Source organism: Miniopterus natalensis, chromosome 13, assembly GCF_054644295.1.
Source record: "Miniopterus natalensis isolate mMinNat1 chromosome 13, mMinNat1.hap1, whole genome shotgun sequence".
In the NCBI taxonomy this organism is placed as follows: domain Eukaryota; kingdom Metazoa; phylum Chordata; class Mammalia; order Chiroptera; family Miniopteridae; genus Miniopterus; species Miniopterus natalensis.
In genome coordinates this window covers 29122726-29145016 of record NC_142093.1, presented here as the reverse complement: position 1 = coordinate 29145016, position 22291 = coordinate 29122726, and the positions used below count along the sequence as shown (strand labels likewise).

The 22291-nt window shown below is 38.3% G+C and overlaps 2 protein-coding genes across 4 annotated transcripts in view; one reads left to right on the top strand and one right to left on the bottom strand.

The window, feature by feature from the left end:
• The window catches only part of PPP4R3B (protein phosphatase 4 regulatory subunit 3B), a 45499-nt gene extending 44541 nt beyond the window's left edge, over window positions 1-958 (top strand). For both annotated transcript variants that reach the window (XM_016222145.2, XM_016222146.2), the window contains one exon: window positions 792-958. In XM_016222145.2, coding sequence (XP_016077631.1) covers window positions 792-887 — 96 coding nt within the window. In that variant the 3' untranslated portion in view covers window positions 888-958. The remainder of the gene's footprint in view (window positions 1-791) is intronic.
• Window positions 959-1798: 840 nt separating this feature from the next.
• Window positions 1799-21828, bottom strand: CFAP36 (cilia and flagella associated protein 36). Of its 2 annotated transcripts, none has more exons than XM_087823571.1 (10): window positions 21538-21828; window positions 18184-18248; window positions 17492-17593; window positions 14465-14579; window positions 12802-12889; window positions 11317-11404; window positions 9635-9737; window positions 5986-6125; window positions 5645-5794; window positions 1799-5141 (listed from the first exon to the last, which is right to left on the bottom strand). In XM_087823571.1, exons 1-10 carry the CDS (start codon window positions 21650-21652, stop codon window positions 5040-5042), a joined length of 1068 nt encoding a protein of 355 aa, XP_087679697.1. In that variant the 5' UTR covers window positions 21653-21828; the 3' UTR covers window positions 1799-5039. The 2 variants fall into 2 exon arrangements, with proteins under 2 accessions (XP_087679697.1, XP_016077633.1); XM_016222147.2 differs by having other exon boundaries at window positions 11317-11368.
• Window positions 21829-22291: the final 463 nt, after the last annotated feature.

Genomic DNA, 22291 nt, shown 5'->3' with positions numbered 1-22291 from the left:
AATGTCCAACAAGGAATTTAACTATATGATGGTATATTCATACCATGGAATACTAGGGTTTAAAAGAATGAAATAGAACTTTGTCTACTAACATAAAATGTTTTCTGTAATGTGTATGGATTTTTGTTGTTGGTTTTCTTTTGTTAATCCTCACATTAGGATATTTTTCCCACTGCTTTTTCAGAGAGAATGGAAAGGAGGGAGGGAGGAGGAGAGAGACATCGATGTGAGAGAGACACATGGACTGGTTGCCTCCCACATGCACCCCAACTGGGGGCGGGGAGCAAATCCAAAGCCCTGCATGCCTTTGACCAGGAATCATACCTGGGACCCTTCAGTGCCTGAGCCGATGCTCTAACCAGAGAGCCACACTGGCCAGGGCAACTATGTGTTTTTAAGTGAACACAGCTGTACAAGGGTCAATATAATTGCAATCTGAAATACATACATGAGAAAGAGACTCAGAAGAGACTTCCTGTCACTGACTGGCTAGTCTCTAGTTTCAAATTAGAGAAATGAACTAGTTCATCTCCAAGGTCCTTCCAGTTCCAAATGTCATGATTCCTTGTCAGCCCTACTGTTTGGAAATAATTATTTTTCCACAGTGAAATTTTGCTGAATTGAATTGTGAGATATCATTAAAAATCCTAAAGAAATGGAGAAGTTGAGGGTAGCTAAGAGTGCCACCAGTTTTTACTAAGTGTTCGTAATTTCAGGCAATTCCTTTATCAGATTCAGGTATCTCTATTTAAGTAACATGGTTTTTTTTAAAAAAACTTATTCTTCAACAGGGAAGTTTGGTTGGTTTAGTGGATTATCCAGATGATGAAGAGGAAGATGAAGAAGAAGAAACATCTCCCAGGAAAAGACCTCGCCTTGGCTCATAAAACCTTTACTGGGGACCCTCCACATGTGGTCTCACTAAAATGCTGCAGCTGTTCAATGAGCTGAAAATCTGAATCTGTTCTCACTTGAACTTACAAATATACAAGGAGTAGCAAAAGACACGCGGTGTTTCAGCTAGGAGCGTTTGCTTCTGTAAAAAACAGGCTTCCCAGGAACTTGATCGCTTGCTAGTAATTAAAGGGTTTGCCTTACAGGCTGTCAAAAAAAAAAAGGTTAGTAACCAGAACCTGGGAGACAGCTTCTCAGCAAGGAAGCTCTCAGGTTTGGGGACGGTTTTAGGGGCGGGACAAGGTTGATAAAATAATATTAATGCAGGGTTGCTCCAGGGGGGTGTCGATGTAGAAGCAGTTATAAAACTTCAGTTGAAAACCCAATACTTGTCTAATGGTGCTGGCCATGTTGTTCTTTTAATCAGTTGCCTCTTTTTAAAAGAAATTTTTACAGAAAACAGGTTCAACTATCATAAAAAAAGAAGTCAAGCTGTTGAGACCATTTCTTTGAAGATTTAACAGAAATTCAACCTTTCTATATAGTTGGAGGGAAGTACACCCTGTATTTCAGCACATGTTGCGTTTTCTACACCAGGAATTTTCATATGTATTTTGATGAAAACAAACAAGCTGGATTCAGAATGGACAGTTTTGTTCATGTAACTTTAAAATCAGCACTTTTGGAGATAACAGATGCCAAGAATCAGTACAATAGTATTCCAAAATGATTTTCTGTAGAAACGGAAGTAGATTGAACAGAATGTTTTCAGCTGCCTATCAGTACAATCTTTTGTGGAAGCTACTTTGAAGTTACTTTCTGCTTTGTTAGGAAATTTCTGTCTCCAGAGTTGCAGGCAATTTTTAAAGTATAATTTATAAAGACTAACATACAAAGAATAGTGCTGAATTCAGCGGAATTTAATATGTAGAGGCCATTTTGATCCAAGAAGTTATTTCATTGTCAGTATGCAGCACATGAAGCTTTTCCATAAACAAACAAGGGTATAAGTAATACGAAAGCTGCTTTTTTTTTTTTTTTTTTTTTTTTTTTTAAGAGTAAAAGCACATTCCATGTACGTCAATGAACTTAAAATAATAAGTTGAGGCAAACAAGAGGTTTTATTTTTAGAACAAGCAAGTTAACTGTAAATATTTTAATGCTAGTTTGCTCATCTGTGATCTGAGATAATGCTGATAAAAAACATCCCCCAAACTACAGTTTAATGCATTGGGAAAAAAATAAAAAATAGTAATTCCAGCTATAATCTTCAGATCACCCTTGTAATGTGTTATGGGTCCATTTTTCTTGGAATAGCATAAACTAAAGCAGTTTTCCCTGTTTTGGAGATTTTGTAGTTAATTTTAATTTTGGTTATTATTTGGAAAAGATGGGCTGTTTGTGTAGATATGAAGTATAGTTTTTCCATAAAACAGATGTTTATTTTGTATTAAAAATACCACTGTACTTGTTTTACACCATTTGTATACATGTGGTGATATTAATGCTGAACTGTAAAATTCAGGAATTAAAATGTGACCCTGTAATTCTATGATTGTTGTTTTTGTTTGGTTTGTTGTAAATATAAGTTAACTCCATTTGAGATATGTCCATTTTACACTTATCCTTTAAAAGCCAATAAATTATCCATATTTATTATGAACTACTAGGTCATACACCAATCTGAATGAAAGAATTCTAAACAAATGAGGGTCAACTGCACTTTAAATATCACCAGCTTTACTTTTAGAAGGTGCGCCTCTGGCAAAGTCCCAGCACCAAAGCATCATGACATGGGGCTATCACCACCTCTTTGATTACAGGTACATATAATGAAAAAGACTTTCCACCTCATAAAATAAGTGACTTAAGATCACTTAAACCAAGATCAGTAACATTACCATATGAATACATTTTCTTTCAAACAAGTTTACTCTTGACTTTTCCTGGTTAATTTTAAGTTCCAGTAGGAAGTAGTGCCTTTAAGAGTTTCTTTAATTTTCCTTTCTGAAGAACTGCCATGAGTCTTAGACATTTAAATCATCGTTGTCATAGGAACCTTTTCTTATAGCACAAATTGAACTTTTTTTTCAATTACAGAATAACACTTGGTACACAGGCTCATCCACAATGATATGAGAACAGGACTTAAAATAGCCCTTAAAAGAATAACAAGATTCTACATGTTAGCTGCTCTTAAGTGACTACCCTCAGGCAGATCAGGATTTTTAAATCTTTACCTTCATTCAGTGAAGCAAGCCAGAGTCCACATTTGTATACACAGCCTGAGAGGTTCTCTTAAAATTATATCTGTAAACATGTATCCAATATAAAAACTATTTTTAATAAAAAGTTACATGAAACAGATTTCTGTGTTTTAATCACTAGTTTTTCCTCATGTCCACTAAGTGATAAAAATGTAACAAATGTAAAAGTAATACTGGTTTTCTCTGCAGGTTGAAGATTTGGAACTAAACTAATTTTGGTATCCCTTTTTTAAAAAGTTTATAACTGTACATTTAAGGAAGTAAAATGGAATTATAGGTTAAACCTCGAGTGGTCCATAACTAGAGAAAGGAGGTGCTTTTGGAATGACACAACACGGGAAATTTCTGAAAGAAAAGTCTCTCTTTACTACAGTCTCCAACTGATGATGGTTTCACCTAACAATTTTTTGACTTTATGATGGTGCAGAACCGATAAGCTTTCAGTACAAACCTTATTTCGAATTTTGAATTTCCATCTCTCCCTGGGCTAGTACAGACGGGATGATAGTCTCATGCTGCTGCAGTGAGCTGCGGCTCCATCAGCCACATCGCAAGGATGAACAGCCAGTACCGTCAAGTGTACTGTGTTGCCAGTGGTTTTTGATACTGTATTGTTTTCACACCTCTACAAAACACCCATCTGTGTCTCCTGCTTTTAATGGGAAGCAGAGGAAGGCAATTACTCTAGATGAAACTTAAGATAACTGCCCAACTGTAGGCTAGTCTAAGTGTTCTGAGCACATGTAAGGTAGGCAGGGCTAAGCTATGATGTTCAGTAGTTAGGTATATTAGATGCATTTTCAATGGGGTTTATCAGGATGTAACCCCAGTGTAAGTAAAGGAGCATCTGTTTTCCGGTTATCTTAAGTAAACAGACTACAGAAAACCATCCAGAATACTTTCACATGCAAAAGACCTACACTCAAGGCAGCATTCCCCTTAACAGGCTCAGCTGATTGTTCCTGTTATGTGTTTTAATAGCTTTTCTAGAAAGAGCATTTTTGACACCCCCCACCCATCCATTTTCCAAGTCCTGTTTGCTCCCGCCTCGAATGCAAAGTGCTGAACTCTATTTTACCACTGTCCAAGGTAACTCCTCTTACCACTGAATTACCTTACACCTGCTATACCCACACCTACTCTAATATCCCACTCGCCCACAGGGTCCACACAGCAGCCACACATCTTGTTTTAAATGAACATTATGATCATGTAACTTCTCTGCTTTAAAACTTTTCAGTGACTTCCCAGTGCCGTAAAATTTAAAATCCTCCCATTGTCTATAAGAGCCTGCAAATCAGTTCCCCAACCTATCTCCAATTTCATGTTAACCCTCTCCCCTCATTTTATATATACTCCAACCATACCGATGACTCCTTAGTATGTGCTTTATTATTTCCTGCCACAGGATCTGACTGTTGGGGGGGCTTCCCCTTTCTCCCTGCAATTAGCCTTCCAATCAGCTTAAACATTGCTTTCTCAAGGAGGCATGGCCAGCCCTACTTACAACTGCACTTTTTCCGCCTAACATTTTGCTCTTTGGGCCTTCACTAGCCCTATAAAGGCAGAGACACTATGGATCTAGTTGACTACTGTATCTTTAATACTTAGCACAATGCTCAGCAGAAATAATAGGTAACCAAGTTCGAATGAATGAATCAGTTTTCTATACCTTCTCTTTCCAATAAATATTCAGAAATTTATCTTAAACTGGTCAGCATAAGTAGCTGCCTTTTCCTGAAAATGTTTAATAAAACAGTAATAATGAGTTTATATTTGCATTTACAAGCACAAGTATTTGAAACTAACAGGCTCAGTATAAGGATTAAATAATTTATTTTTAAGAAAATTTGAATTTCTGCTAAATTGGTTTTAAATTTACTTATTAATAACTTCTTCTTTAAGTTTCTCTGCAAGCAATCTCCTCTTTAGTAATGTTTGCTTCTCCTCTGCTGTCATTTCTGGTTTCTCTGTCATTTCCTTAAAAAAACAGAAAAAGAAAAAATTGGCTACAGTATAAGATGGGTTCATTTGTCTGAAATTCCCAGCATACTGCTTTGAACAAAGAGCATTTTTAGTGAATAAATTTGTTTTAAAAGTCACACGTGGACTGAGTTCCCTAAATCTCCTCTTTGTGAAAATCTCTTCTTGAGGAAGCCTCTTAGAGGTGGTGGCTGGGATACTAATGCTGCTGTGTGATAAACTGTTTCAAAAGGCTCGGGTAAAACAGGTTGCTGACCCTGAAGCACTCAGAATAGGGCAAGTAAAGAAATAAAAGGTGTGACGACGCTGCCGTCATTGCTCCCTCACGAAATCCTCATTCACAAGCACCTCACTTCCCGGAGCCTGGGCAGGCGCCGCACTAGCCGAGGTCAGTATGAACGGGTCCGAGCAAGTTCCCCAGGAGGCTTTCTTCCAGGTACCCTGATCCTGAGCCGTCCACCTCCAGACTTACAAACGCTGACATCCCGCCATCAGCCTACCTCGGCCTCCCCGGCGGGCTTTCCCTTCTGCTCCGCATTTTGCATCTGCTTTGCCCTCAAATCCTTTCTCATGGACATCAACTTATCTCTCTTCTGCTTGAGGTAGTGCTCTCGTTGCCGGAGCTCTTCCGTTCCAAGTGTTGATAAATTCTGGGTCAAAAAAATACAGAACTATTTTCAAGTGAAGTCCATATAATAAGTGGCATAGACACCTGACTGAAAATTAGAAGTTTGAGTTCAAGATCATAACAAAAGCTAAGGATATGACTATTTACATTGCTTGCTCCTAGTACTTTGTCCTTTTGCTCATAGTTCTTAAAAAGTAATGTTTCTTTACTTACTGCTATTGGTCCTTCAGTGCTTGCAAGTTCAAAGCCAGGAATCTTCAGGCCTTTTTGTGGGAGGGAGGAAGTTTCAGGCAACACTTCCAGCTTTCTTGCCAAAGGTTGCACTGACGAATTAGCAAAATGCACTTTCACTTCTGGCAGTAATTAGGTAGAGATCAAGCAGAATATTATAATATTAAGTATTAGGCTAGGTTCATCAAAATGAGCTAGTATTAATACGTTTTTGCTCACATTCATTCAATCAACACACACTGCTTACACTGTGCCGGGCACTGGGTGAGAACAATAAACATGGTCTTTGTCCTCAAGGACCTCAGTTTCTTACAAACAATGACATTTCAACAAATACCAAACTCCTGCTGTTTGCTCCTATAGCTACAAAAAGATATAATTCTTATCTAAAGATTAGAACTCCACTATAATGTAATACAAGGTTGCCACATAAGCCAAATAGTACTAAAATCTCCTACCAATAATGTAACTGGTTTCTGAACTTTTGCTTGCAGGTAAAAACTGTAAGTGAACCTGTATTTTCAGAATCATTAATGTAACACTATAATTTTTTGTAGCAAAAGAGTAAGTGCCAGTAATATCAATAATTTTTGTTTGTACTACATATTGCAGATAACCATGAACCTACAAAGCATTAAGAAAATGTAAAGATTTTAAAGTAAGTAGAACTTGGAAGCAGATATAACATGAACACTCAGCACTTTCCAGTTATTTGGTGACTGTGCCATGAGACAGGATTATATGCTAATTGCTTTTCTGGGCCACTTTCTGTTATAAGGTGATACTTTTTTTATTTTTTTTTATTGATTTTAGAGAAAGACAGAAAGCGAGAGAGACAGAGAAACATCATTTGTTGTTCCACTTATTTATGCATTCATTGGTTGATTCTGGCATGTGTCCTTTTTTTTTAATATATCTTTATTGATTTCAGAGAGAGGAAAGGAGAGGGAGAGGGAGAGAGAGAGAGAGAAATATCAATGATAAGAGAGTCATTGATCAAGCCCACAACCTGGGCATGTGCCCTGACCGGGAATCGAACCCCGATCGCCTGGATCCTAGGTCGACGCTCAACCACTGAGCCACGCCTGACCAGGCCTGGCATGTGTCCTTACCAGGGATCAACCCACAACCTTGGCACACTGGAACGACACTCTAACCAACTGGGCTACTCATCCAAGGCAAGGTGATTTTTTTAAGAGAACACATTTTCAGTGTAAGTACATGGACTATAAAAGATAGCGGAATGAGCCCAGCAGGGCGTGGCTCAGTGGCTGAGCGTCGACCTGGGATGCAGGCGATCAGGGTTCGATTCCCGGTCAGGGCACATGCCCGGGTTGCGGGCTTGATCCCCAGTCAGGGGCATGCAGGAGGCAGCCGATCAATGATTCTCTCATCATTGATGTTTCTATCTCTCTCTCTCCCTCTCCTTTCCTCTCTCTGAAATCAATAAAAGATATATTTTAAAAAAAAAAAAAAGCAGAATGAGATAAAGATTCACATAAAAATGAACCCAGGAACTAAAAGCATAATGGGAGAACATGATATACATGTCTCCAAATGATTAAAAATCTTGCCAGCATAGTAAAACCAGAAACAGAACTTTATATGAGCAAGAAGCTTGCCAAAGGACCAGTGCTCTAGCATGAGGTGAGTGGGCTAACTACAGTGCCAGGGAGGTTGGAAGAAGAAAAGCTCTTCAGACTTGGGCAATACGGGAAGTCTCCAGGGAATAGAGGAGCCTGGAGCTAACACTCCAACCAACCTAAACAGAGAGCTACAGAACTATCTTCAACAGAAATAAAGATGAGCTTAAACAAGTTGGTCATAGTATGTAGACACCATCAAACATGCTGTTCTTACTGAGGGTGACCTTAAGCAGAGGTAGGCTTAGCTCCCAGTATGGAACCACAGAGCTGGAGAAGGGACAGCTCAATTCATTTCTAAGGTGGAGGATTCCAGGCACATAAGCCTTTATGTTAAATTCATGTATTTGCTCTGGATAGTTGTTGCCTTGAGTTAGTTGGTTATGAACATCTTTTATTTCTAACTCAGACCTAGAGAGGAAAGTACTTGAGATCAAAATACTTAGCTTCTCTGAATTCTAGGAATGGAGAATCAGAAAGCCAGCAAGTTTAAAGAAAGATCGTCTCATCTCTGGCAACTGTGTGAATCTGAGAACAGATACTACCCATTTCTACCAGGGAAAAAAGAGCAAAGGGCTGATTCCTCCTAAATTGGGCTTTCACAATTGGGCTGCCTATAAAATCAGAAATACTCATTTTTTTTAAAAATAGAACATTTTTGAAAATTAAAATCATTAGTTTTGAAATTATCTGCTATTTTGTGCCACTAATCTGCATAACTGAGTTAAGTATGGATTGAGATTAAGTTTTCTATAGTTTCACTTAATAGATAAGGAACTAGGCAAAGCAAGTTTATTCAAATTATGTCGGACACAAGATTTAAACAGTAATATGTGTGGGTCTGTATAAAACAGAAAGTTAAATTTGGGCCAGCAAATTAAAAAAAAGCTCAGACAAATCTAAAGCAGGTGCTTTTCATAGGTGGAATTCAAATGAGGTTATTCTACTCAGAATCTGCAGAATATGAAAAAAAGAAAAAGAAAAGGTTACATTTGCTAGGAAGAAGGAAGCAAGGAAACTTCATAAACCTGCTCCTGTTTCATATGCCCCATTATTTGATCAGTTTAAGAATATAGTGCCTTAAAATCAATGGGTAAACATCAAACCTATCTTATCTCAATTATAAAAGTTCTTCTAAACTTAAGTGTAGAAGAAAACAAGATCTGAAATGAGAAGACCTAGGTAAGTCACAGTTTCTCCACTTAATAGTTTAGTGATTTTGGATAAGTCATTCACTTTCCCTGAATTTCTTGTTAAAAAAAAAAAAAAAGGAAAGATCATAATATCTAACTGACAGACCATAATATCTAACTAACAGACTTATTTTGTTTGTTTTTAACTGAGAAAAGGATATTTCTTTAAAACCATAGAAATCCATGATAAAATGAACTGAATTCATGATCATAATTCAATTTCTATTTCAGAATTATTTGTTTTCATATAAAGGAAATCAGAATATATTGAAAGCGATTTTGCTGCATATTTAACAATTTCATCTGCTAACATTTCCCACAAGGATTCTCATTGATTTTGCTTTCAACAATAGTTTCTGACTAAATATCTGGACAAATTAGTTCCTTCTTATTTTCTAGATGTGCTTTAATTCACTGGGAAAATAATATTATCATTCCAAGTTCAGCTTCTTACTGACCATATAATTGTGGTCAAGGGTGAAAATACCAAATGTTATGTGAATACATCTTGGATGCTACAGCTGTGGTACCAAAGGCTGGTGTGGCTCCCTCACTGTCCTGGGTTCCAGGCTTCACTTAGAAATTTGTAGACTACATTGTTTCTGTCAGCTGGGTTTTTCCTACCTGCAACTTCTTTAGCTAAATTCACAAAGAACTTTAATATCAATGGCCACTCAATGCTCCGCTCCCTCCCAGGGTTTTTGAAGGTTAAGTATGTCAGAGAAAGTTAAACACATTTTACAATGTTTATATATTCATATTATTAGAGAAAGTTTAGTAACACTTCAAGCTTACCTAAGGGCGGGTGTGTAACATGTTCACCATCCCCTTGGGAATTATTCATTTTTGCAGTTTCATTAGCATGCACTGGGGGCTCTTCTGTTTTAGCCTCTGATAACTTCAGGAATCCATAATACAATTAAAAAAGACATTTTAGATTAATTTTGACTAATTCACTACTTAAGAGATCTAAAAACATTAGTTTTAAAAAAATTACTATTCTATTTTTCCAGTTTTTAAGATGTTTACATTAATGTTTATCTTCCACTTTCTGAAGTACACAAACACTCTCATTTCAAATCATGTGGTGTTAAGATTAAAAAACTAGTACGATTAGGACTTTGGACTTAGCAAGAAGTGGATTCAAACTCAAGCTTTACTTTACTATTCATGTGACCTTGAGCAAGACACCAAGAAATACTCTAAGAAAAATAAAACCACTGAATTATAAGATGCATTTCTACTTAAGATAACCTGTATAACTCTACTATGATGTACCTGAAGAAGTCACAAATTGGTTTATTTCCATTTCTAAAATGGGATAGCATATTTAAACCAAGAAATCATTTAAATCTTGGAAAGAACTAAGTAAACTGATCATTTATTTTTCCTTAAAAACAGAGGACAATCCAATCACATGCAACTTATTAGGTAACTCACGGATATCTAAATCATAAGCCCCTACATGCTTAGTGATGGATACATAAAGATTCATTATTATCATCAGCTCTACTTCTATGTGTTTAAAATTTTCCATAACAAAAAGTCTTAAAAAAACCAATGCGCCTAAAAAAGTAATATTATTCAAGAAGCCTAACAGACTGCTTATAAATCAGAGTAAATACTAGTATCTTCTGATAGCAGTTTTGAAATGGTTTCTGTTGTATACCCTTACATTTTAAAAAGTATTAATATCTATGAATTTTACCTTCATCTACTAAAAGGAGATTTACCTCAAAGCTACATACACCACCTTTTAAAGCTAAAACATCTTTCATCTGCTCTTCATCGGGGGCCTCAGAGTAAAACAGGTTTTTCCAAGACAGTGAGTGATACAAGTACACACTATAGTGATTGAAGGAAAAAGGGAAATAACTTGCAAGTGATTGAGAGAGTTTCTATTAGATTCCCTTTCCCTTCAGGGAGATGTGGGAAGGGAGAAGAGGGGAGAAAAATATGTATTATCTTCCCTCACCTCAGCCAGATACATGCCTAATTTATCCTTAGGAAAGATTAGGCACTTTATGGAACTAGCTCCTAACACAGTAGGCCAGGAAATGCGACCCTGACTCTGCTTCAGGCCGACAGTCACATTAACGCTGCAGACCACCCTCAGTAGTAACTGCACTTGCTGTTTCAAACAGTAAAGAAATCAAGGAGAGTGGGAAAGGAAAATATTTTTCTTACTCTTATTTTATTCATAAAAGGGGAATTTTTAAAAGGATTACCCCCAAATATAAATGGTATTACAGTTTTTTGGAGTTAATAATCTCATTCTTTATTGGAAATGTAAAGGTAGGTTGCTGGATGGATTATAAAGTGAATAAAATTATAAAGTTAAATATAAATGCTTAGAATTGCCAAGATAATATGAATGCTCTGAGGAATTGTGCAGTTCCGTAAGCCTAGATTTTAACAACAAAACCTGGGGGCAACGACAATGAAACACGGGCTATCCTAGAATGCTCCGCGGGCACCTGCTGTTTCCTCTTCCTCTCTTCCTCCTGGTCATACTCCTCTTTTGATTTTCTGAAATATATAAAGTAAGGTAGAAAAGGAAGTGTTCTTTTTTGGTTAAAGAAAAAAATATGCAACAAGTAACTTGCTACCCTAATCTTACAGTATGTGCATGGAATTTTGGAAACAAAGATGAAAATAATCAGGCTTCGCTTAAATCCGCTTACCATTCACTGAGAAAGACAGACACAGGCATGCACAGCACAACAGAGTTAGTAATATAAACACAGGTGCTCCCACTCCTTCTGGAAATGTGAAGAACCCCTCCTGAGCAAAGATCGGCAGTTTTGAAACCCTAAACCCAAGTTTGAATGGCAAAACCCATTAATATAGACTTTGACCCCCTCCTTTAGTTACAGCCCTTCTGATAAAACCACCAACCAATTAACAGAAGCAACCAGTGTAAGTCAAAACTTTACCAGTCTTCTAAACCTGTCACCAAATATCCTTACCTCTTCAACACTGTAAACTCAAAGCTTTCTGTGCTGTCTTGGCTCCCATTTGTCCCTGCCATGGAATGTAGGATCTGGCAGGAAAAGGCTCGGTTCACTTGCACACCTGCCTCCCTCCCCACAACACTCAAATCCCCTCAAGTTAAGCAGTGAATCCTAGAGCTCCTTACCACCAACCAGCCTATCCTCCCTTCTGCTTTGGAGTTGGGGACAAAGGGAGTAAGTGGAGGGACAACAGATGCTAGATTTGTGGTTACAGGTAGAGGCCAAGGCCCCATTCTACAGGTGACACAGTGGCTGCAGGTATCCTTTTGCCCTAAACCTATACATTCTCACAGGAGATTTAAAAAGTAGGTGCTGCAATTGCCCCTCCCTTCCAAAACTCCCATAGGCGTCTGGGACAACAGGCCCAAGGGGAAAAAGTTGCCCCTTTAGTGGGCTACACATTCCATGTCAGGCATTTGGCTGAGAATCAAGTAACTGAGGCAAAAACGAGATGGAAAAGACAGTTGTCTGGGATAGGCACCTCCCCCTGCCCTCTTCCCCTGGCGGGTTACCTGCCACCCAGTCAGCTATTTGGTCTGTGGAGTCTGGATGCCCAGCCTCCTACTGTGAGACACATGGCTTGAGCCACCTCTAATACTGAGATCCAGAAGCCATGGAGTTTCAGCTCAGACCACTACACCCCCTTCCAGGCCTGGATCTAATGCATCTTATTTCGGTTTAGCTTCCTATTCCCACCATGGGAGTGGAAGAAGACACTCCCTTTTGCGTTGATCTGGTATGAGTCATCTGAAAATAATCTCTTCTGTCATTAAGAAATGTAGCACATACATAGTTAGAAACAAATAAAATGATAAATCATTTTCATGGTCTTCAGCAGAAAATTTAGATATTGTACTAGTTCATAATATTTTGGAGGTAAAAAGCATATATACAAGTCATATTACATAATTCTAATGATTCATTCAAAAAATAATTAAAGAAGGATACCTAAGAACTTCCCTCAGGATTTTCATCTCTTCCTGTTCAAGATCACTGACCACATCAGAACCATCTGTTAAGCAGTCAGGTAACACACCTGTTCAAAGCCAAAGACCACATGGAAGAATATCAGCTCAACTGAAAATACTTATTTCTTACTATCTTGGTTCAAGAAGTGCAAATTAAGTAATATCTGTCACTTTAAAAAGCAGTCTAAGCTATTAGTTTTCTTAACTATGGTCTTTTCTACTTTTTGTTGTTTTAAGGAATCAGCACCCCCCCCAAAAAAAACAAAACACAATTTTGCCTAGAAATGTCTCTTATTTGTACTGTCTATTAAAAACAACAATTATATATGGCAATAAAAGTTAACTTAAGCTATTACCTTCCATAGTCATAACTATTAGAGGGTATAGCACTGAACTCAATAAGCTCCTACTAATGAAACTATGCTCTCAAAAGTATCCCTTAAATGGGAAAAGAGTTTACAAATAAAATATAAAATACTTTGTTAATTGAAATAGCACATTGATAGTCTTCATTTATACAACAAATCTACTGAAAGGGGCCGTGCTTACAACATGCAAAAAAACCTGGTGCTAAGCACTTAGGGGAAATATAAATATGGATAAAACAATCTCTGCCTTGGAAGCTTCTATGCAGATATTGGACTAATAACTAACTATAAACCAGGGCAGTACCAACTTCAGCCCAAAGCAAATAATAATTCATGGCAAGTAATTTTAAGTATTGATTTAATTTACTTTATTACCTATATCTTCCTTATAAGCAGGTAAACTGGTAATAAGTATTCTGTTCATATCTATAATTATAGCCTCATGACATTAGCAGCATGTCTCAAATTTTTACCTTCTATTTCTTTATCCACATAATAAAAATGGGATTTTGGATATGCTCTAAATTAAAGCAGCTTTATTATTCTAATCACCTTGATGTTTAAGTGCATTTTTAATTAAAATTTTTATTTTGAGATAATTGCAGTTTCACACCCAATTGCAATAATAATACAGAGTGATACTATGTACCCATTACCCAGTTTCTCCTAATGGTAACATCTTGCAAAACTATAGTATAGTATCACAACCAGAAAACTACATCTATACAACCCATTAATCTTAAGTGCATTTTTGCTAAGTCAAAAGAGATACAATCAGTATTCTCCTAAAAAACTTTGTAAGGAAAATGAAGGTACAAAGGAAAGAATAATGTAACAGTAAGCAATTCCTCAAAATCATCAAAATAACACTCTGATTTGCATTTCCTCCAAATTCTTTGATAAGGTACAACAAAGAATCCAGAGAGCTTTTGAATTTTTCTCACCACAAAGACAGTTTTCAAATGGTCTACAGTTTTGAGTACAATCAACATTGCTCTAAGGTCCTTGGCCCTGGATCTACGTTAAACAACATTCTTAAATACATGTATTACAAATTCTGTGGCAGAAACTTAAATCAAATTCTGGTCTGCTTCTGAGATGCCAAACACACAATGATGAGGAAGTTTACACTCTTGATCTCTTAAGTCAGCCATAGACTTTCAAACTTGGAATAAATTTATATAAGGCAGTTACATATACCATGTTAGAATCAGAATAGTCAAAACTGCAAAAAAAATGTATTTAGCACTTAGATTTCTAAATTCAACATTTTACCATTTCTCTCTTGAATTACGCGAATGGCTTGCAGCTGCATTTCAATGTTTTTCTGGACCATCATTGCTTTAAAGATAGTAAAATCTTCTGCGGCCAACACAGGTTGCAAAATGGCCTGTGGGAAGAAATCTGTAGGTTAAATGAAGACTCAAGTTTTAAAACTAGTACGTGATTATCCATTTTATTGCACTCCTTAGATAATGTTTTCCTCAACATCAAGGAAAGACCTTCTACCAACACAAAGATTATAACTCACTGAAGGCTCAGATGATGTTAGAAATACATTATTTTTTAATTTAAAAACTTAAATTTTTTACATAAAAAAACAGTATCTGAGTTTGTTTTTCAGCCTGAATAATCTATTTGGCTATATTCTGTCACTTGAAATTTACTGCTTAATGATAAATCATTAACTACAAAATTATCCCTTAATTAATAAAAGTACCCAATTAAATAAAAGTAAATGCCAAAACATGGAGTCTGGAAAATAAGTGTAATGAGGTATTAGTAATGTGAAAACACAACTGTAGTTGTCCTATATGCAGAAAGTTTCACGGGAGAGGTAAAGTTAGAAATTAAGATGTAAAATCATTTTCTGGATAAAACTGAAGTGTAACAAATTAGAAAAAATGAAGGTGTCTACCCTAGAATACCCAAATTGACATTTCTGTAACTATAGAGAACTATTGCCATATCAAAGAGCAAACTAATTCCTGAGATAACCAATAAGTAGAATAAAATTTGAAATGTGTGAAAACCCAAAAGAAAACACTCCGTCCCATCTTACCCATTTTACTAAAATCTTATTTCAGGCTTTACATGACATTAATGGAACAGCTGATCACATAAAACCGTGGAGAGGCCATGACGGGTGTGCAGTTATTGCTCACCAGGTAGGAGGCAGCAATAATGTCAGAGACACCGTAACAAAAGCTCTAAGCAAAGAAGAGGAAGGACCCTTCCAGCAGCAACCAGCTCACATCCTAGACACCTGCAGACAGCAAAGTAAAGTGCAAATGCAGCTCTCTGTGACATTTATAAGGAGTCGACCGTAGGAAAAAAAGTTTCTTTTCCCTTAAATCCATATATACTGTTCAAAAGGCCCAGGGCAGAGATGGCAAATAGACTTCATCTGTGTTTGACTGAAAGTTGCAACTTAGAGCTCAGTATTAAAATAATTGTGGGCAGCCCTAGCCAGTTTGGCTCAGTGGTTAGAGCGTCGGCCCACAGCCTTAAGGGTCCTGGGTTCGATTCCAGCCAAGGGCACATACCCCAGTCAGGGTGCGTGCGAGAGGCAACCAATTGATGTCTCTCTCACATCGATGTTTCTCTTTCTCCATTCCACTCTCTCTGGAAAGCACTGGGGAAAAATATCCTCGAGGGAGGATTAAAAAAAAAAGATTATATGATTGCTGCAAAGCAATATGTAACATGCTTTGAGCTGTTTTTCGGGTAACGGTGACAGCATTGGTTGGCTCAGTCATGTTGCTATTCAGTATTTGGTGCTAAGAGTTTGCTCCAAAAGAGAATAAAGCTAACTAGTCCACACAGGGATTGAACCCATGACCCTGGCCTGATTAGCACAGTGCTAATCAACCACCAAAATAGCTACTGATAATTAAGAGGTGCTTCCATTTATAGACCACCTTATGTATGTCAGGTATTGTGCTAAATGCTTTATGAACATTATCTCTTAAAATTCACAAAAACCTTTCAAAGCAGATACTATCCGTATTTTATAGGTGTGGAAATTTAGAATCTGAATGCGTAAGAAAGAAAAACTGTAAAACAACTTTTGTCCGAAGTCTTACAGCTAGTAAACGAAAGATCTATGACTCAAATCCACATCTGTCTGTGTCAAAAGACTTGCTTCCTGGTACCCATCAGCTCCAAATAAATCAAAAGGTGTGTATAACAGAACAAAAGAGAAATGTGTGTCACTCTTGATCTGAAAACAATATTTTAAAATTCTGGACATCTTCATTCACAAATAATTTCAAGTTATCCTGACAACAAAAACAACAGATGGATGTGTCAAATATTACTGTGAACATCTTTATTCACAAAGTAATTCAGACTCATTCACGATGACCTAATTAAGAGGCTGACAAATATTACCAAAGCAGAAAATATTCCTGAAAAACAAGGAAAATAAAAACAAATACCAATGTCTTAAAAGAAATTTAAATACTACTCAGTAATTTTCAATCAAATTCTTCCTATTCCACTAAAAAGGACAATAATATCTATTATTATTCCTTAAACTAAAACTCTGGTGCATATAGAATAAAAGCTGTTGGTGAACTGTAAAACAGCTTTTGTTTTGTAGAATTATTAACTAACAAAATCATGTTTTTTTACATTAGTGTGGGCATATCAATAGCATTTAATATTTCTTTAAATATCATGTTATATTAAAGGTTTTCTATCTCTAGAATTAGAGGTGATCATTCAGTGAGCAAAAGTTGTGCAAAAGAGAACTGTAGCAGGAAGTGCTGGATTAAACAGTAGTCAAAGCAAGGTCTTCTAAGCCACAATAAAAAGGTAATTTAAGTTAACAATAATTTATTAAGAACTACCTACTAGGAACTAAGTTCTCATCTCTGAGCTAGATGCTGGGAATGAAAAGATACTGAAAATAGCTCAAAGGACTTAAAATCTAGTAAGGCAAAGAGACTTGAAAGAACCTATAAAACAAGACAGAGTACCAAAAACATAAGTGCCCAGTGAGGCACAGTGAGCACTAGTCAGACCAGACGGAGCAGGAAAGCTGCCTTAAGAAGTAACATTTAAGCCAGTGATCTATTATAGTTCTGAGTTCAGAAAGTTTTTTTTTAATTGCATCAGTTCATTAATGCCTCAAATTATCATTTCTCACAGCAGTTATAAAAAAGAAGTCGTATGTGATGAATAAGTACAATGTCAAGAATATTATACTTTCATAATCAAAGACAGCAAACTTAAGTGAAACCCTTATTTTTATCATTTTGTCAAAACTGTGTGATGGAATAGCATGAGAGCAAAAACCTGTGATGTGCGGGTCTTTGCAAGAGGAGAAGTGCATGCTTCTCGAAACTGATCTTCATTAATTCCAATTTCTTTGAGGTAACCTTCTAACAGCTTTTCAACCTAAAAAGGGAAAGTTTAACTTTTATAACTTACACAAAAAATTCAAAGTGACAGTTTCATGTTAAGTATAAGTTGTAAAAAGTACAATCAAATGCTTATTTGCAATTATTAATCTACATAAAATTATATTACATAGCAGTAACAATGTCTTTCATTGAAAAAACAAACAACAAAAAGTCAGAGAATCAAATGAAATTTTATTTCCTCTACTAGAAATAACTGAAGTCAGGATTATGAAATTTGATGAGATACAACTCTTCTGCTAACCAGAGTCATTTTTAAAAATCACAAGACAACCCTGACTAAATTAATAGTCAGCAAAAGAAGAATAAAATTTAAAAATGAGATGCAAGATCCCTTAACCTAGTCATCCTAAACCAATCCTTAGATTCTAGAGTAGAAGATATAAGAAGTCACAAGGATGAGATGCTGAGAGAACCCTTGGAGCCTGATGTAAGTGGTAGTACTATTAGGGTAGATGGAATTTTTTGTTAATTAAAGAATTTTGATGGACAAATCCATTTTTTAATTTAGAACAGCTAAAATTATTCTAATTACCTTCAAAAATCAGTGGGGGAAAAAATACTCACTAGTTCTTTGTATTCCTGATGAATCTCTGTATAGGTCAATTTGCTTTCTTCTTCATCATCAAAAACTAATTCAAAAGAAAAATATTGCATAAAAAATAAATCATTTCATTAATGCTAGTATAAAAGTCTGTTCCTTATAGCTTACAAATAGGTACTTATATATATACTTACAAGCATATACTTACACATGCATACTATACAGGGGTGAGCAAAAGTAGGTTTACAGTTGTGAGTATGTGAAACAGAGAGTTTATTCTTGTATTGTTATTTATTGTATTACTGTATTTTCCTTATGAACTATAAACCTACTTTTGCCCACCCTGTATATATAGTGTTAATTGTAAACAAGTTATTTTTCTTACTTAAAATCTACTTCATATGTAAGATAAACACTAATTTCCTACTTTTCAATCAATAATATAAATAATTTCTTTATAAACTTTTAATGGAATATTATTGTTAATAATTTTTAAACATTAATTCCTTTCACAATAGGCTCCAGATTTTAGAGTACTGGACCTTTGCTGATGAAAATTTTACTGAAAGTGACTAGGCCATTTTTGTTACATATAAATCAATAGTGAAGTTAAAAATAAATAAAACTAAAACAAATATTTAACTGAATGATCATATGTGTGAAACAATGTAGATTAGAAAGATATACTATAGTCCCTCAGGAAGCTAACAATCTAATTAGGGAAACAGGACAAATTCAAGAATTGTAAACAATTAACTTTTTAAAACCCACCCACCCCCCATCTTTCAAAACTGCAAAACTAACTTCTGTAATTTTTAATTTAAAACTCTTGAATGACTATTCTTTGCCCAGAGAATAAATACAAAATCCTTAGAAGGCCAGACAAAAGCCTCCAGGACTGGATCCCAAGTCTCATCACCCACCACTCCAACACCCAATCTTTGCACTCCTTACAATTACTTGGAATACCACCAAATACAATAGACACGGTGCTTCAAAACCCCATGCCTTTACTCAAGCCAGTCCTGGATCTTCTCACCTTTACCTGGCCCCCTTGTCCCAACCATTCTTCAAGACATTGTAAGTGGCACATTCTTCATGACCTGCTACCCACTCCCAGCTCCCAGGCTGGTTAGGTACCTTCCTAATAGCATTTTGAACCCTTATAATAAAGCACCAAGTGCCTACATTTATTAGAACACCTGCTATTTTTTCATTTTTTAAAAAATATGTCTATTGATTTCATGGAGAGGAAGGGAGAGATAGAGAGAGACAGAAACATCAGTGATGAGAGAGTCATTGATTGGCTGCCTCCTGCATGCCCCTGACTGGGGATCGAGCCCACAAGGGGATGTGCCCTGACCGGGAATCAAACCTCAGCCTCCGGAGGTCGGTGCTCAACCGCTGAGCAACGCCAGCCGGACTATAATACCTGCCATTCTATATTTAAATTCTATTTATCTGCCTGTTTTCCCTACTAAATTATAAACTTCTCAAGCACAAGGATTTTGTTTTATTCATCTTTCTATCCCCAGCTTCCGGCCCAAGGACACTCAATAAATGTTTGTTGAAATAAATGCTGGTATCACAAAGTTGTACGAAACTAATCTTTAAAATATCTGAGGTGAAGAAAAGCACACTGACAACCCAAAGTCAGGGAAGTATAATGACTGTTATTTCAAGAGTCACTGGAATGTTAATTCTGAAACCAAATCGCTACATTACATGTTTATAAAGCTGAGAATTACTGTTTCTTGTAAAATCACACAACTGTATGCATTATTACTGAGATGCAGCCAGTTTAAACATAAGGATAACAAGGAAGAACAATGCTTGAATTTTTTTTTCATTTCAGCATTTAGTCTCAGTAGTGTAAATGGAATCAAAAGATGACAAAATTTCCTTTTTCACCTAAACAAGGTCAGAATTCCACATGCTTCACCAGCCTCATAATAGCATTTTAAATTCTTTAAAAGAGCACAAATACAAGTTATTTTTAATTTTTTTTAAAAATCACCTGTAAAAACAATATATAATAAATACTATTTGAATTTTGATTATGGCAATGAGAATGTCATGAAAAGACTCAGTGGTCAAACTAAACTTCTTCTCTACCATATTCATGGAATATTAGGATTGAAAGGATTCTTAAAAGGTCATCTAGGGCCCTATCGCCCTAGCCTGTTTGGCGCAGTGGTTACTGTCCGCCCGAGGGTCCCGGGTTCGATTCCGGCCAAGGGCACATACGCTCCCTCCCCCCCCCCCCAATCAGGGCGCCTGCGGGAGGCAACCAATTGATGTCTCTCTCACATCAATGTTTCCCTGTTTCTGTTTCTCTCTTTCTCTCTCTCTCTCCCCCACTCTCTCTGAAAAGCAATGGAAAAAAATATCCTCGGGTGAGAATTTAAAAAAAAAAAGGTCATCCAGGATAAAAAAAAACATTTGACAGCTGAGTTCCCCCTCGATAACATTTCCACTAACGTGCTGTCAGGTCCATTCGAACACTGCTAGAGCCTGGGGAGCTCGTTTCCTCCAGGGGCAGGCTCCCCTACCCGGGACGCACTGTGTCAGATTCGCCGCCTTCAAAGAAATGTCTCCCTGTCGCTCGTACCCACCGACTCCAGCTCCGTCCCCCTGAACCGTACGAAACAGTCTAATCCCTCCAACATAAGCCCGAACTTCCCAAGATCAAGGGACATTACTGCTCTCAAAGTCTCGCCCAGCTAAGCCAGCAGCAAACCAGGGGGGCGTTCATTCGTACGACGGGGTTCTGGCTCCTAATGGGCTCCAATTGGTCTCCAAAGGCTGAACGCACCACTCTCCAGGGAGAACCGGTCGGAACCAGGCGGCGGGAACATGACGCCACGTTCACGCACCTCACCTGCCAGGAGGCGCCCGACCACCACCACCCGTTTCAGGCTCAACGAAGGGAATGCGGGCCGCCGGGGCCGCGGCCTCCTGGCCCGCAGGGTCCGCACGCCCCTCGCTGAGGTCAACTGCTGGGGTCCGGCGGACTCAGAGGCAAACCGACGCCGCTCCCCTCAAGCCGCCGGGGAGGCTGCTGAAGAAGCCGCCCCCACAGCCACCGCCCGGCGCGGACACGTGCAGGACCCGGGGAGACACCAAACACGGGAGTCAAGTCTAATGTTTTTCGGACGGGAGCTTGGGCCCAGAGGGAGGGGAGTCGCGGCCATGCCATTTTCAGTTCCATCCAACACTGGCGCGGCGACGGCAAAACCTCCTACAAACCCAGCTCTAAGCACGGCGGACAGAGGTGGAGGCCGGGAGGGGGAGATGGTTTGGGGGCACCACCTCCCTGCCGACTGCTGCTGTGAGAGAGGCGAGCAAGGACGGTCAGTCCGGGCTCTAGTTCTTACCTTCGCATTTCTGTTCCACAAAATCCAAGATGGGGATGGACCAGTCCGGGCCTCGCAGGAATCCCGCGATGCTCTCCACCACCCATTCCACCTCGTCCTCTTCTTCCGCAGCCATCCCGACCGGCGGAGCGCCGCGGAGCCTCGGGCCAGACCCCCAGAGCCAGCTGAGGCCTTGGGCCGCGGGGAGGCGGGAGCGAATCGGCCTAGAGCTGCCGCAGCAGTCGCCCCGCCACCTGGAGGAAACCCACAAACTAGTCAACGTAAAACGGTCGCTATAGCAACAGCCGCGGCGCTCTGGGGAGCCGCCCGGAAGTGAAGCCAGCTTCCCCGGAGCCTGCGCATTTTAGCGAGAGGCATTTGAAGAACGTTTCCTATTGGCTGGAAAAGAACAGTATCAAAAGATAGCCTCCCGCCCATTGGTCCGGAGTAGCTGCGGAGAGTAGAAGTGCAGCCATTGGGTGGAGGTCCTAGCGCGCCGCCGGACGTTCCCTCTCCAGAGGAGTGCGTGGGAGCCCAGTCTTGGGGAAGGCGTTGGGAGGTCCCAGCAGAGACCTGACCTCCGGCTCAAGGGGCTGCAAAGGCTTTGAACCCAACTAAGTGCCAACTTTTTGCAAACGTGCAGGCCCAGGTGTGTCTGTAATTAAAGGGTTGTTTGAAAATACAAAGCCCAGCAAAATCGCTCTGTAAGGCTTGCTGATTGGCTCTGCAGTCTTTGCCTCTGGTCTTTTTTTCATGCGTAGATAGGGAAAGAAAC